At 43.8% G+C, this 17,377-nt stretch overlaps 1 protein-coding gene across 1 annotated transcript in view; it reads left to right on the forward strand.

Moving 5' to 3' along the window:
- WNT2 (Wnt family member 2) overlaps positions 1-14,819 on the forward strand; it is a 43,911-nt gene extending 29,092 nt beyond the window's left edge. Inside the window, exon 5 of the mRNA XM_043873317.1 lies at positions 13,989-14,819. Within this exon, the coding sequence (XP_043729252.1) occupies positions 13,989-14,218 (230 nt within the window). The 3' untranslated portion in view covers positions 14,219-14,819. The remainder of the gene's footprint in view (positions 1-13,988) is intronic.
- The last annotated feature ends 2,558 nt before the right edge of the window (positions 14,820-17,377 follow it).

Raw genomic sequence — 17,377 nt, forward strand, 5'->3', positions numbered from 1 at the left:
GGCTTCTTCCTGTTCAAATCCACTCATATCTGACTGAAGTGAGCTGGCTTGTTTTGTCATTTCAATTTCTGAAGTGGATAAAGTCTGTAGGTCTAGTCTACTATTTTCCAAAGTGAGGACTTCTTCAGAGACCTGTTGAATCAGAATCTCAGGGATTTTTTTCATGAGATTCTGTATGCTTTTCACACTCAAGCACATCAAAGTTTGAAAAATCCAAAGGGTTTCCCTGGTAGCTAAGATGGTAAAGAATCTGCCTGCAATGAGAGAGACCCAGGTTTGATCCCTGAGTTGGGAAGATCCCCTGGAGAAGGGTATGGTTACCTGCTCTAGGTATTCTGGCCAGGAGAACTGCATGGACAGAGAAGCCTGGCTGGCTACAGTCCATGAAATTACAAAGAGTTGGACACAACTGAGCAACTAACACTGTCACTTCACTTTTCAGGGAATCCACAATTCCCTGATTTTCTATAAGTATCAGGTATGAAGAAATCTTACCTGAGAGATTTTTTGTTGTTAAATATCTGATCTCTTACAAAGGAAAAAGAAATTTTTCTATTTGAAAAGCTCTAAATAAGTGTCACTCAAAAATATCCCTGCCCTGACTTACACAGTATAAGAGGGTGTTCTTTCACATTAAGGCATTTTTTGGGACCCTCTTTTACCGGGAAGAGCACTCTGAAATGATCTCATCCATCAAAACTTTCCTTGGAATTAGCTTGACGGAGATCATCAAGTCAGCCCTTTAGTGAAGTCCTGAAACAATGATATCAGGACTAGTGGATTTTGGTGAGAATTACGGAAGGGTGAGTCAAGACCCTAGAGTATTCCTGGGTGAAGACAGACCCAAACCTCAGTTTGGAAAGGTAATGGGAACTTTGGGTGAACTCCTACTGAGAATCAGGCCTTGGGCTGCAAGCCTTGTGTGCATTTTCTCTAAATCTTCACAGCAGTTACCTCTATTTATAGAGAAGGAAACTGAGCCTCTGAAAAGGTAACTTGTCCAAGATTTTATGGCCTGTAAGTTGTAAACAAAACAAAATAAATAAAATCAAAACAAAATTCTATACCTTTCTTACCTTACTTCCTGAAACTTGAGAGTAGCGACTGGGGGGCTGTGTAATAAAAGGCAGCATGAGGACAGAGAACATAATGGAATGAGGGGCCCGCAAAGCAGGGAGGTGGGAGGTGGGGAAGCTTCAACCTCATTCAGCTCACGTTGCCAAGAAGCCCCATTCAATTACAAGCCCTTTCAGATTTGGAGGGTGTTAACGTCTCCAATTGCTCCTAAGAAATGATAAGCTTGAAAACCTGTAAAGGAAGATTTTCTACGGCAACAATAATGACAAAAGACTTTTTTACCCCCCAGTCTTCCATTGAAGAAGCTGAGTGCTCTGATGTTCAACTATAAATACTTCCTAGAGATTCGGAGAGTAGGTACAGCCGTGTGATGCTGTGCGTGTGACATTTTGCAGGCCGAACTGGAGGCCAGATCCAGGAACTGGGCTTTCGGGGATGGGTGGTTGTGTGGCTATCTCCTCTGGTTATTGCCCCGGCATCTGTAAATCAAAGAAGCCCTTCAGTTAGAGATAGGTGCATCTCTGGCTAAGGAATGCTGCTGTCTCTCCAGAGAAGGCCTGCACCTAATCACAGGCCACTTGCACTGGTTATTCTGTAAAAACCCTGACCTGGGCCAGAGGTCACCACGAGGTCTCCTCTCCCGCTGTAGAAAACAAGCAATCCTCCTGTCAAGTTCAGAAAGCAAATGGAGTTCACCAGTTGTTTAACTTGTTACTGAAAGCCTGAGACAGGTTTCCCTTGCTGTCTAGAAGTAGAACCTTCCTATAAAAACTTTCATAAGCCGAAATGGCAAAAAGCGAAGAAGTGATTACCTTAGGACACATCTTGCTAACAGAGATACACAGAATCCATGGAGATAAAGCATGGACACTCACACACTCAGTTCCAGGTGATGGCGCCTTGATGCTGAGATGCTGAGTGTAGGTCCTGGGGAAGGAGCTGAGTAGGGCCACTCTTGTTGCTCTGGGTGGGTGCTGCCTCTGTACCAGCTTACTCCAAAAACAAAGGCTCAGCGCTACTTTCACTTTTCACCTTTTTTGGTAAAGCAAAAATTCTCTGTTAGCAAAAACAGGTCCTGATGTAGGACTTTCTGCAAAGTGAAATGCATAAAGTGAACTTCCTCAGAAATCAGAGGAGAGCTTTACCTGCCTGACAGCTGCAGGCTGTGAACCATGTGAGCTCTCGGGTATCGTGGTTCTTCCCACATAAATCATATTAGCAAACAGCTCAATACCTATGGGAACACAACCCCAACCAAGGCTTACACAGACTGATGTTCTAGACCTACCCCGTGGTGTGACTAGCTTGCAGAACCTCTGAATGCTGTGATTATGACCTGATTAAAAAAAAAAAACAAGAGAACACCATAGCAGTGGGTGGACCTTATTTTGATCCGAAATGTACAATTCCCACCAGGATATCTGAGGTTCCTCATCTCTTCATGGAACAAATATTTATTAAGCCCCTTCTATATGCCAGAAACTACGATAAGCCCCAGGAATGCAAAAATGAGGTATTCAGAATTGGTCTTTGACCTCATGGCTTCCTGGGCCTTCCGGTCCTTGTGGATGACCCAGGTGGGTGGCAGGCAGGGGATGCAGGCTGGGTGCTAGGAAACCCTACCTGGGCTAAAATGTGATTTTCTTAGGTTTCAGCTCTTACTCCATTGCTCTATTTTCTTACCTTACATTTGTCACTTTGAAAATTAAAGAATAAGTTTTTTATCCCTTTCTATGTTAAGCTTTACTGTAGAAATTTCATGATATCTCAAAAAGTGCTAAGACAGCTAGAATAGGCGAGAATGATACGAAAATATATCGGTGAGGTTTTTAAGTCACCATTTTCACGGTAATTATTGATTATCTTATATAATTTATATCAATACTATTTGGTGGACCCTCAAATTCTTGGTGGCATATAATGCAGATAGCCTATCCCTCCTCCTTATAACACTATTTCCTTGACCTCTGTAACACCACAGTCTCCTGATTTTCAATTTCAGTTGTTAGTGTCTCTTTGTCTACTTCTAAACCTTGAAGATCTTCAGGGCCTGATCTAGTCTCTTCTCACTGGTTCCTCTGCATTTTCTCCCTGGGTGGCCTCCTCCATTGATATGATTCTAACTGCTATCTCAGACCTCATCTGTGTCCTCTCCTCTCTCCTCATTCTGTATTCACCCCCCTGCTTAACAGCTCCAGCATGCGCATGTTTTTATCAACCTACTTCTGTTAGAAATTGAGCTCTAGATTTGTCCCATTCTCCAAACATGTTTTCCCAGGTTTCCCCTTCTCAGAAAATGGCATGACTGCCCACTCCATCGGTTAAGCCATAAACCCACACATCATTTGTTACACTGCTTTCTCACTTCCACATCTGGTCCATCACCATGTCCTCTTAAAATGTACAAAGCATCTATCACAGAAAGCCTTCTTCTTTCATTCCTAGAATGTGCCAGAAGTTTTTATTTGTTTAAATATTTGTTCACTACCTGTCTGTCCCACTGGATTCTGACTCCATGATGGCAGGAACTATTAATATATCTGTCTGTTCACCACTAAATCCCTGGCACCTAGTACATAAACATGTGTTGAACTGAACTGAATGGCAAGTTATAAACAACATAAAATATGCAAGTTATAAACAACATAAAATATGTTCATCATATTAGCCAGGTACTTATGTTGGTGCAGTGTCTAGCTTAAAGATAATTTGGTTTCTTTTTTCAGCATGTCTTAATTCATCACTGATTATTTAATAACACACAGCCTATGAAAATTCCCATTTAAGCATAAGTGTTAAATGGAATTTTTCCTCATATTCAAGTGTGTTAGTGGGGCATTTACAGAGCCTAAGAGGCTTCTGGCTACCCATTTCCTTGGATGAGATAAAAGGTCTTAAATAAATGCAGCAGCAGACTCTATATGTTACTTTTAGCTGCCACCAAATACTCAGTTCTTTTAGTCTTTGGGAGGCCTTTTTCATTTACTGTTATCAGTGGGATTACAGGCTAGTTCATCAGATTTCATTATTAACATACCAAAATACCTTTTACAGCCAATGCTATTTTAGAGTATAGACATGATCTGTAAATCTGCATTTCCTTTTAGAATACAGGCTTGCAAGAATTACTATACATTTAGGATACACTAAAAAGTACCCTGATTTGATGGTGACAATTAGATTGAATTTGTAAAGTATTTTTTAACAGATTTTTTTATTTCAAAAAGGAGAAAATTTAATTTTCTCATTTCTAAGTCTTTGACATAACTTAACTACTAACAACAAAGAATTTATCAAATAGATATCCTTTACTTTTTTGGAAATAGAAAAAATTTATTTCTAATTTCTGTATTAATATGTGATTATTTCTGATTACTATATTAATGTGTTACATTTAAAAGAATGTTAAAGTATTTTAAAATAATGTATCTGCATACTTCCTTTAAGCTTTTCCCATGAAACCTATTTTGTGCTGCTGTGGTAAATCTCTTCTTAAAATTTGCAAATTTCATATGCCTATGAATTTGCAAATTTCATATAATAAATAGCCCTGCATTATAGATTAGGAGATGGATGCTGCCTGTGATTATTTCTACTGATTACTAATTGGGTAGTCTTGGACAAATTCACTTCTCTGGGTCTCTTAAGATATGTATCTCACTTAGAAATTCCTAAGGTTCCTATGACTCAATGTACGAATGAATGGGTTGTTAATTAATCTTACTCTAAGCTTGCAAAAACAGAACCTGAATCTGATGCCACAGACTCTCCTGTCATGTTAATTTCTATCATTTAAAAATGTGCCATATTTCTTGTATATGTTCTCTTTATATATCAAGAGTGAGATATTTCAAATAAAAACCAGGCTCTCAGCTCCTCTGTCCTCACCACAGCGCCCCTGGGTGAGCCCTTCCTGGAGAAGTATGCCCCTGTTTGGCAAGGGAAGGTTGATATTAATTTGTAAGAAGTTGATTTTAGTACTTAATAAATCAGGAAGTATGTGTTTACCACCTGAGTAATATAAGACCTAATGCTGTCCTTAGGGAACAAGATGTATGAGAAATCACCAAACATTCCAAAACAGCATATGAGCCCTACAGCCTAACGTGCTAACATTACAGGACTTAGGAAGACGGTCCAGGTGGGCCTGGAGCAGACAGAGAGTGCTCAATGCAAGGTGCTCAAGTAGGCCCTGAATCTTGAAGGGTGGGAAGACTTCAGTCTAAAGGAGTGAGGGGAGCGTCCCGTGCAGCAGGTGAGGGTAACTCTACAAACAGTCTACATGGCTGTGACATCAGAAAGTCACTTCAGTAGGACAGTGAGGAGTCAGCTTGATGAGGGTGTGGGTGATGGGAAATAAACTTGGCTTAGGCTAGTTAGTGCCAGATAAAGAAAACCTCAAAGAGTCTGACTCAACAACTTTAATTCTAGGATAGGATTCACTAATTTAATGGGACGCTCTTTCCTGTGCCAGTCAAACCTTTCCTAGTGATTATGAGAATGCTGAATAAAATGCCTTGAGATAAGTGGAGAGACATTGTCCCAGCTGTAGCTTTACAATCCTTGATGCAAGGAAGGGGGAAGCCTTCCAAGCAGATGAATGTGCGGCCTCTAACATGTGCTCTTTAACATTCTTTTCTCCCCTCGATAAATCTGTGTTGTGAATGACAACATGTAAGTCAGCCAGAGGAGAAACAGCCTATTGGATGACGGGCTTAAGTGAATCTTGCTTTATGCCCTAATGGTCAACATATGGGCTTCTGTCAGCCTGGAGGGCAGGAATTTCCAGAGATACAGACCCATCCAGAGAGAGAGATAGAGAGAGCGCCCTTCCTCCAGGTCCCTGAGGTGTGGGTCTGGGAACTATTAGCACAAGCCCCCCATCCTCCTCTGCTGTCAGGAAGATGCATGTCAGTGGAGACAGAAGTGTTTCTGTGCTGGGAACCTTGACTCCATTATTAATTTTATAGCTCTGGGGATGGCATGCTTGATTTTGTAACGTTCCCTCAGCCTTGCTCCACCGAAGGTGTGTTACGTGGTCCCAAACTTACGCAATTTAGAAGCTCCAATTCTTTATCCTTTTCCCCCTCGGGTTTGTGAGCTCTTGTGTGGGTCAGGATGAGGACAACACCTGTGGGAGGAGAAAGGTCGATCTGGCTGGAACCTACACCTTCCCATGGCTGCAGACAGCCTGGATCTCCCAGGCACTGACTCCAGGCAGATGGTCTGACTATGGCGTAGTGTGAAGACCATAGAAGGCTGGGTCTGCTGGGCCTGAGTCTGCACCACTCTGGGCACTGGAATCTGAACCCAGCAGGCCACACATCTGGGCACATTTCACAAATTTAAAGCAAAGGGAAGTCAGGGAAAAGAGTTTCCAACTTGGCACTTCTCTTCAGTGAACTGAGTAAATCAAAGTGTAGTAAGAAATAACACTATAAAGCAATGTAAATAATATTTTAAATAAGCATATCAAATCTGAAGCATCTAAATATATGTTTATCCTTTTAGCATATCAATTTGGGAGGCTGATATTAGGGCCATTACGCAAAAATATTTTTAAAATTTCTCCTTTGAAGGACTTTTAGAGCCAGCCACACAGGCTATTGTAGACATTGTATGATGCAAATATGTGACCCATAAAGACCAATTTGGCATTTGAAAATGGCACAGAGAATCTCAGAATGAAGTCTGAGAAGAGTTAGGTAAGTGATCAAGTGATGCCATTTCATTTTTAGTGAGATGCAAATTGATGCCATGTATGCTCTCTTGTGCTCAGTCACCTCAGTCATGTCTCTGGAGTGTAGCCTGCCAGACTCCTTTGTCTATGGCATTCTCCAGGCAAGAATACTGGAGTGGGTTGTCATGTCCTCCTCCAGGGGATCTTCTGGACCCAGAGATCAAACCTGTGTCTCCTGCGTCTCCTGTATCGAAGGTGGATTTTTTACCATTGACCCACCGGGGAAGCCCAATTGATGATACAGGCTTTTCTAAACCAGAGAATTCAGCTTAGAGAGGCTCCTTCCAGAGTTTCAGTCACATGAGTGACGTACATTAGAAAGACCTTGAGGGCACACATGTTTTAGAGATATATACCCTGCTATTACAAAATATTCAGTCTGTCTAGTTCCTCAAAAAGGTGACAGGAATTCAACAGGAATATTATAAAGGAAGAATGCAGTATAAGCCATAAGCACCATGCTAACCAGCCTTGTTTACTTTCTTACATAACTTTATATGTCTTATAATTGTTGATGACATATCATGTGCTGGAGAAAAAGTTCCCCTCTAAAGGAGCTACGTGTCAGGACCTTTGCAAGTTCTTCAGTTGATAAAATAATGTAGGGAGAGAGCAGGAAATAGGTAGAAGAACTGATCACATACTGTCACACATGAGCCAGCTTTCTGGGCTTGTTTCCTATTTTCCGGTGGGACACGAGGCCCAATCACAAGGTCAAGACCTCCATCTCTGGGCTCGGATATGCCTTCTCCAAATTCTGACCCTGCCACCTGCTTGCCATGTGATCACTTAATCTCCCTGACCTTCTCTTTCCTGATTTCCAAAACAGTGATGATAATAGTACCTACTTTATAAGTGCTTATGAGTATTAAATGAGATAATGCAGGCAAAGGCTTATCACAGGACCTGGCCTGTATAAGTGCTCCATAAATATTGGCCCCAGTTATGAACAAAAAGAAGATAAAGAGGATAAGAAAAAATGTAGAGGGGGAAAAAAAAAGAAAGAAGAAGAGGGGTAAAAGAGAGGAGAAAAGAAAGGATGGATGAACTTCAGCTCTATCTGGCTTTGAAAATGTAAAAACTGGCCCTTTGGGGCTTAAATCTGGTAGTGTAGCTGGTTTTATTTGTGGCCCAGGTGGGGGTCATCAGATCATGTAATAAGTGACTCATTATTTAATAAGTTGGTATATTATTTAGAATAAAAGATCTAAAATACATGTCCCAAATATTCAGAACTAAACAAGGAGTCAGATCATATAACTCAGTGACTCCTTCTCATACACATGAGCTCACTCTCTCTCCCACACACACATGCACAAATGCATAGTCTTGATTCTTTTTAAGAATGATGGTGATGGTGATGTTTTCTGTCTTGAAAGGGTAACGGGAGGTCCCGAAGACAGTAGAGGTCTACTGCTGTCAATAATACTAAGTCCTTATTCGAATTTTGATACAGGAAAGCAATACCAACAAGTTTTATATAGCTTCTGCACTCTGGCCAACACTCTCTTCAGGGTTTTGATGAAATAGCTCTGTTGTTATTCAGTCACTAAATCATGTCTGACTTTGCCACCCCATGGACTGTAGCACTCCAGGTTTCCCTGTCCTTCACTCTCTCCTGAAGTTTGCTCAAACTTACGTCCATTGAGTTGGTGATGTCCTCCAATCATATCTTCTGCCCAAATTACAGCAAGTGTCAGAACTTCCCTTCCTCCCTACAGTCTGTCTTCAGATCTAATGAGATCCAAAGCCCAAAGCAGAGCCGGTTGGTAGTCTGTTCCTAGGCAGCCTCATCCTTTCTCTCAGCTGGCCCGAACTGGTGCTGCTCATCCCTCAGAAGGGCTGTGGCCGCTCCGGGCTGCAAGCTCACAGCACTCTCACATCAGTGACTCTCAACCTTCTGTTCAGAGTCATAGTGTTTTCCAGCATTCTGTAGCTGAACACTGAACTGCTGAGACAACTCAGCGCCAGAGTCTGTCTCTTTTTCTGAAACCACTTCCGAGTTAAGCTCTTGCCAGTGGCCATCGCTCTATCTGCTCCTCTCAGAGTTTGGATGATGTGGAGATTCCTTCACTGAGTAGCCGTCTGTCCAGATGGAGTCTAGTCCAGTTGCTGCATTTGGGGGACAAAACCCACCAGGGCCATTACTCAAGGCTGAGCTAGACCACCAGTGTAGACCTCCTTACGCTCGCCAGCCACCAGGGGACGACCACTGAGTGTGATGTCAGTAAAAGGCCCACAGCCTGATTCAGGAAGGAGACATTTTGTCTCCCTGCCCTGGCCCTTGTGCCCCACAACCCCAAAGTGGGTAAAGAATTCGAACTGCACTGTCATGGATTTATATTCTGATAACAGCATATCAGAGGAAGTGAGGAACGTTTATCAGTGTGCAGGGCTTATGAACAAAACACAAAAAAGGTAAAAATTCTGAGTCTCCTCTGAGATGGCAGGTGAGAACACTTTTCACACCTGCTCAGGGTCTCATTCACACCCCAGGCTTCAGTTGCCAATTCCGCAAAAGATGTCCTAATCTGTGTCTCCATCCTGACCTCTCTCCTGAGTCCCAAGAGGATTTTCAGTGACCATTCCTACCTGGATGGCCCACATTCACAGCCAACTCCACATGCTGCAAACTAAGCCCGTTATCTTTCCTCAAAGCCTGCCCTTCCCAGGTGTTCCCCACCTCCGAGAATGTCCCCATGTAAACCCAAGCACTCCTGTCAGAAGCCCGGCAGCACTTCTCAGTCGCATCCTCTCACCTGTTGGTCCCGTCAGCCAGCACATCCTGAGATGCTCCTCCTCAGCGTCTCTCGAGTCTGTTAGCCTCTCCCATTCCCACCACCACTGTCTCCATCCAAGCCGTGTCGTGTCCTGCCCAGAGTTTCATTGGTTTCTAACTTGTCTGCTGGCCTTCACCCTGGCCCCTGCAATCCACTCACCCCTAGTGATTCTCCTGAAACGCAAATCAGATCACGTCACCCTTTTAGGGAGCACCCCACTGCCCTTGGCTAACATGTAAATCCCTGAACCTGAGACACAAGGCCTTTCCCAGGCTTCTGCCCACCTGACCAGCTCACCTCCTGCCACTGCCCCGTTTGAGCACTAGCTTCTCACCGAAGTGAACACTTTTCTGCTCCTCACACATTTCCAAGTCTTTGCACCTGTGGCCTCAGCCGCTCCTTCCTCTTCCCCCTTCTCTTCTTTTTCTCATACAGCAAAGTGCATGTATCCCACGTGGACAGCCCAGTGAATTCTCAAAGAAGCACCTCTGGGTATTAATAACATGTGCCCAGATCCGGAACTTGAAGAGAATAGTATTCTGGAAGTCTCCTTTGCACGTCTTTTCCCTATACCCCACCAAAAGACATCACTACCCTGTCTTCTAATAGCATAGTTTTCCCCATTTTTGTACTTTATATAACGAACACCTACACACAGTGTATCAGAGATATCCTGCTACACAACAAACTGCCAATCAACTTAATGGCCTGAAATCACCTTGAAGTTCCACCTTCAGCCTCATCACTTCTTTTTTTATTACTATTTTTCTTTTTTTAAATGTACTCTTCGGCTGCACTGGGTCTTGGTTGTGCCATGTGGGATCTTTAGTCGTGGCGCACAAGCTCTTAGTTGCAGCACGTGGGGTCTCGTCCCCAGGCCCCCTGCATTGGCAGCACAGAGTCTTAGCCAGCGGTCCACCAGGGAAGTCCCAGCCACATCACTCCTTTCACCTATGCTTTTTCATTCACTTCATCATCAAGCTTCTCAAAAACTTCTCAAAAACTGCCTGCTCTTAGTTACCACCTGGCCTTTGCTCCTGTTTACTCTTCAGCCCACTGCATCCACCCATATTGTCCCACTGAGGCTGCTCTCATTAAAGGACACTCATTACCTCCCTTATTATTGAACCAAATGAACAGTTTTCAGTCTTTTCCTACTTGACACATTATCACCCGCTACAACTCATCCTTTAATCCAGTGAGTCACCAAGACCTAGTGATCCTTCCTCTTTAACACCTCATGCCTTTGTCTTCTGCCTCCACTCATTATATCTTGCCTGGACTAATCCAAAGAACTCAAGATACCACCCTGCCCCAAGCTACTCTTTCAGATTTATCATTTTGACATATTTTTCTCTGAATAAAAATCTGGACTGGCTCACCGCCCACCACGGAATAAAGTCCCAATTGCAGCAAAGCAGGAAGACTCTCTGACCTGTTGCTCCAACCTCCCTTTCCGCGCTCGTTGCCTAACACGCAACCTCTGCCTCAGTCACGTTGAATCCACAGTCTCTTATGTACTTGACCTCCGAGTTTCTACTGGGAGGTTCTCTCCTGCCACAAGGGCCTGTCACCCCATTCTCCCTTCAATCTTCTATTCATCCTTCATGTCTTATATCTAATGCCACCTCCTCTACAAAACCATTAACAGTTCCTTTTCTGATCCTGTTTGCTACTATTAATATTAATAAATATCATTATGATAATATGCTTCATGCACTCTCCCTAGAACATAAACTCCTCAAAGCAGGCAGGATCTTTGTTTTGTTCATTGACACAGCTCAAGCTCCCAGAACTAGGCCTAGCACAGAGTAGGCACTTTCGTTAAACACCTGTTAAGTGAATGAATGAAGTGAAGTGTTAGTCACTCAGCTGTGTCTTACTCTTTGTGATCCCATGGACTGTAGCCTGCCAGGCTCCTCTGTCCATGGGATTCTCCAGGCAAGAATACTGGAATGGGTAGGCATTCCCTTCTCCAGGGATCTTCCCAATCCAGGAATTGAACCCAAGTCTCCTGCATTGCAGGGAATTTCTTTACCATCTGAGCCCAAGCAAATGAATGGTTAACATTTATTGAGCAGTTATTATGCCAGGCATCTCCAGGCATAATCTCATTCCATCCTCACCACAGCCCCTGAGGAAGGAACTGTTTTTATCCCAATTTTGCATGGGAGGAAACTGAAGCTTAATGAGATTAAGTAAATTTATCTTACTTAATTTACCCAAGGTCACACTGTCATACATGGTAAAGCTAGGATTTGAACCCTGATCTGTCCAAGCCCTAAATAACCTCACTCTATTGTCTTGAGCTTTACAGTGCTATTTTCACAAAACCCTACCGTTGGCTATAGAAAGTCTTCAGCAAATGCAGCAGTTATCTTGAAGCAGTGGAAATACCTCTTTACATATTTATCTCTTCCTTGTATTATGAGTTTCCTGAGAATCAGAACTGAACTAAAATCCTAATTATTTTATTTCCTCATCATCACCACCAAAACCCCAAGTAGTTGCACAATGTCTTACACATTTGCATTCACTAAATATTTACTGAATTAAATAAATGGGTATGCTGTTAAGAGGCAGCATGTGGCAGTGAGTCCTTTCTGCACAGTAATTCTGAGTACTGTCCTGATGGTTGCCCCGAATCTGGGCCCAGCTGCTGTCTCTTCTAACCCTTTGCTTCTTCAGCAGGAGGTAGGCCCCGAGCCATCCCTGGCTGACCCACCCGCCACCCTGACCCCAGCCCTTTGCCATCCTTCCTGTCCTTATGAAATTCCCCTGCCTGTCTTCCTGCGGTCGTGGCCTGATCACGCAGAGCAAGTCCTGCCCCTCCTCCTCTTCTTCTTGACCCCGTGCCCTGCTTGAACCTGGCTGCTTCCCTGGTCATCCTTGACAGTCAGGGCAACATGACATTTATATAGATAATTGGAACACAGGGTGGAATGTGATAAACAGAGTCACGAGGCACTGGAGGAGTTATAAAGAGGGAGAAATTCCTAGTTAAATAATGGAGAAACGGAAAATGAAGTCACTGTCTTTTTCATCCTGATAAAAGTTTTGTTTTTTTTTTTTTAGTTTTTCAGTAAAGAGTTTAGCTTCTCTAGGTTTGTAGATTATTTAGGATTGTCAATCACAAGTAATAGAAACTTGAGTGGTTTAAGCTAAAAGGGGAAATTTATTATAAGGATACAGGGTGTCTAGGAATCCAAATGTTGGAATGCAGCCAGACCTCAGAGAGAAATGTCCAGAAAACAGTCCAGCATCTGGGCAGCATTCTCATTCCATGTCTTGTCCTCACTGTCTCTGGACATCTGTCTCGTCTTGTCTCTGTGATGTCTTCTCATCCACAGACCACATCATGGTACACAGCTGCCAACGGCTACTGAGTTTATACTTGGAGTTTGTACTGTCTCCATCAGAAGCACAAATCCTCAGGGAAATCTACCTGAGTGGCCCAGTTCAAGTCAGTGCCCACCCCTGGCCCAGTCACCTGCCGCTAAGAGAGAAGAGTCATGTCGTTTACTATTGCTGCCAGGCTCCCTGCTCTGTGCACAAAGGATCACTATAAGCTGAGCAGCCTCTAAAAATGTCCACTACACTTGGTTCTGCTATCTGATAACACTCTTGTAAAAGAATTCTGAGTGCTTCCCCAGGAAAAGAACAATTAAGAGGCTTCCTATCTTTGAAATTCTTGGAGAAACAAATACGTAAATATGAATTGCCATTTTTGGCAACGCCAGTTTTGTTTATCAAAGACCTAGAATCCTGTCTTCAACCAGGTGTCTCACACACATCTCAATGGCCCACTAGACCAAAGCACAAAAGATAAACCAGGCTGAGTATGGCTCCCTCCTCAAGGCCTTACACAAATGGTGCCCACACATCCCCTTCAGCAAGCAGAGCTCTCTAATCTTTCTTATAAGCCAGTGTAATCAGGTCCAGGGAGGCAGAATCTCCTCCCTTGCAAGAGTTCCATACCATGACAGATTCCAAGAGAGCTAACTTTGGCCACTGCTTCCTTAGTGCAGTTTAAGGTCAGGAGAGGGAGGATCAGAACAGGTCCTTCTTTCATTCTGATCTGGCCTTGGCCATTCAGTGACCCATCAGTCCAAGGCTGGGTAAGTGTAAGCAGAAAAGTTCATTCAACTTACAGTGGGACTGCTGGAGTCAGGATGCCCAGAAGAGCCCTAGGGCTTCATGTCCATCCTTCCTGGATGTGGCCGCCGCTACCACTGCCCCTGAGGCTGACACATGCTGCGTGGTCCAGCCCTGGGCTGTGGTGAGGTGGCATCAGGGCCCAGTCCTGGAGGATGATCTCGGAACCCTTCCTTCAGAAGCATGCTGTATTCCACCCCCGCCAATTCAGTAACATGGCCTGACTTGTCTTCCAGGCTCCCTGGGTACAGCGGGCCGTGTGTGCAACCTGACTTCCCGGGGCATGGACAGCTGCGAAGTCATGTGCTGTGGCAGAGGCTACGACACCTCCCACATTACCCGGAAGACCAAGTGCGAGTGTAAGTTCCACTGGTGCTGTGCCGTGCGCTGCCAGGACTGCGTGGAGGCCCTGGACGTGCACACGTGTAAGGCCCCGAAGAGCCCCGACTGGGCGGCTCCGACATGACCCCAGAGGAGGCTACCATCCATCTTCCCTCCCACAAGGACTTCATTGGATCTGCAAGGACGCTGGGCCTTTGGGTTCTCTCTGGGAGATACTTCCTGAGACACAGAAGCCCCTTCCCCCTCCCTGGGGGCCCAGGACTGGGGCCACATGCTGCACACTAAGTCTGCCCTATTTTCTCTGACTTCTGGCATCCTGGGACAAGTCTCTTCCTGGTCACAACAGGTTGTTAGAGGAGCGGAGGGGCCAGGTCACTGTTCCCAGCCCCCTAGACATTTCCTCTTTCTAAAGCAGATGACCAGAGAGAAGAAGTGTCTCAAATGAGCTTCCTCTGTGTTTTTCAACAAATGTTCACAGTTAAGAAATTCTATACTTCTCTCTGGAGGGTAAAGTAAAGAAAGCAGGATCAATCCCCACTGATTTAACTTTAATTCTTGAAAAGACCAAGCAAGGCTTTTGCCTGATGAAGTGATTTTCACAGCCTGCTACCTCTGGGGCAATCGGTAATTGGCTGGAGAAAAATGGCTTTCAATAAACTTCAGGTTTCAAATGCATGTATTTCAAGGCATTTGTTGCCATATTAAAATCTGATGTGACAAGGTGAGTCTGTTGTCCTTTGGTACAGTTTGGAATCTGTGCAATAGCAAAAGCCTCAGAAAGTGACTGCTTTGCATTATTGTTTGCTCAATACAAAGAACCTTTTAGGGAATGAGATTTGAAGAGAATTTAAAAGGAGACTGATGATCTGGCAGTATTCTGTAACTACTGGGTGAAGATGGAGGAAAGTAGCATAGAGAGTGGAAGGTTAGAAAACGTATCTGTACAGATAAGGGGGAAAGTGGGGAATAAAATTCCTACTTGGTGTGATGCCTGTGGCCCATGGAATTTTGAAACTGAAATGGCTTTGAGAATGAACACTTCTGAAATGATAAGACCAGGGAACCAAAATGCTGACAGAGAGGTTTCCAAAGCAAAGTCATGCCCAGACAGCCTCTACCATAAGCAGGTGCCTAAAAGTTGGCCACACACACAAGGGAGCATCAGCTAGTACTCATCTCCCTTCAAGCACACTGTTAAGACCTGTCATATTTAGTTGTGTCATTTAATGCTTATATGACGACAAGATACCCTAACCTAAAGCAAATGACACGTAACTTTGCTTATGAAGTTGGTAACCCTAGTGTATTATATTGCAAACAAATTGTAACTTGGAGACTATAGTTAAGAGACCCAGCTGTAATTATGGAAACAACAATAAGCAAATTATGGCCGGCTTCTGCCCTAAACCAAAACTTGACATCCAGGGGAAATGGAGAGGCTGCCTGCCCTACTTAATGTATCAGATGAAGGAAAGGTGAAATATATGAAGGTACTCCTTCTGCCCTATCCAATTAGGTTCTAGATCTAAATGTGATCTCTTCACATAGCTACGCTAACTAACAGGATTATTCCCTTTAGGCATCTTGTGTCAAATCACTGATGCTGCTCATCCTTGGATATTTTGGTTTTCATGTTCTTGATCCTTGCTTTAGAGCAGGACATTTAGACCAAAGCTTACAGATATCAACTTTATGGAGTCCTTTGTCACAATGATATTTGTCCCTTCAGTTTCAGTTCAGTCACTCAGTCGTGTCGAACACTTTGTGACCCCATGAACCACAGCACGCCAGGCCTCCCTGTCCATCACCAACTCCCGGAGTCCACCCAAACCCATGTCCATTGAGTCGGTGATGCCATCCAGCCATCTCATCCTCTGTTGTCCCCTTCTCCTCCTGCCCTCAATATTTCCCAGCATCAGGGTCTTTTCAAATGAGTCAGCTCTTTGCATCAGGTGGCCAAAGTATTGGAGTTTCAGCTTCAACATCAGCCCTTCCAATGAACACCCAGGACTGATCTGCTTTAGGATGGACTGGTTGGATCTCCTTGCAGTCCAAGGGACTCTCAAGAGTCTTCTCCAACACCACAGTTCAAAAGCATCAATTCTTCAGCGCTCAGCTTTCTTTAGAGTCCAACTCTCACATCCATACATGACCACTGGAAAAACCATAGCCTTGATTAGATGGACCTTTGTTGACAAAGTGATGTCTCTGCTTTTTAATATGCTGTCTAGGTTGGTCATAGCTTTTCTTCCAAGGAGTAAGCATCTTTTAATTTCATGGCTGCAATCACCCTTCTCAAAAATGACAGGATTTATCTCTTTGCCCTCACTGCCAAATCCTAAAAGAGAGTGAAGTCGCTCAGTCGTGTCTGACTCTTTGTGACCCCATGGAATGTAGCCTACCACGCTCCTCTGTCCATGGGATTTTCCAGGCAAGAGTACTGGAGTGGGTTGCCATTTCCTTCTGCAGAGGATCTTCCCAACCCAGGGATCAAACCCTGGTCTCCCGCATTGTAGGCAGATGCTTTACCGTCTAATTTTTCCAAAGTGGCTATTCCTTCTTTTCATTCTATGGATTCAGAGGGAAGGAGTGGAGTGTCATGGTTCCAGTGTGGGCCTGGGGGTCTCCTGGGAGGCGGAGCAGTGAGACTCAGTCTTAGTTACACTGATGCTTATGTGGAAAGATACGGAGTCTTTCTCAGGGGCCCCCAAACCATCAGCACGTCTCTTCCTGCTGGATAAATTGTGAAGTCATAAATCAATGGATATAGTTAGACATGGAAAGGATTTTGGAGGACATTTTAGCTCCCCTCAGCCTATATCTGGAAAGACTAAGACCAAAAGATGTAAAGGGATCCACAGAAATACCAGTCATTACCCTGATGCTCCTATAAACAGAAACATACTCAAAGTCTTCAAGAGAGTTAGGCACTTTATCTCTTAAATGAAACTAGTTTGTCTCCGAATTAACTTAGTAGATTCTAAGCAATTTTAACATCTTGAGGGGATGTTCATTCATTGTTTGTTTATCCATGGCATGTTTAGATCCGACTTTCTTTTTGCTGAAATGTATCCTTCACGATAAGGAACAAGGGGACAAGGCATGTCCATGTTCCCTTGTTCATAAATTGCCTCTTGCTGCATAAATTGCCCTAATTTGTAACAGAGACTATGGCAACCTTCTCAAGCAGCAGTAGATGAAGCCACTGTAGAGGGCAAAATAAAGAGAGTGAAATATTTTTACCGGCTTTTACTTATGAAAGAGAAAATCTCCATTCTTTGGG

The sequence above is a fragment of the Cervus elaphus genome, chromosome 18 (assembly GCF_910594005.1).
Source record: "Cervus elaphus chromosome 18, mCerEla1.1, whole genome shotgun sequence".
NCBI lineage: Eukaryota > Metazoa > Chordata > Mammalia > Artiodactyla > Cervidae > Cervus > Cervus elaphus.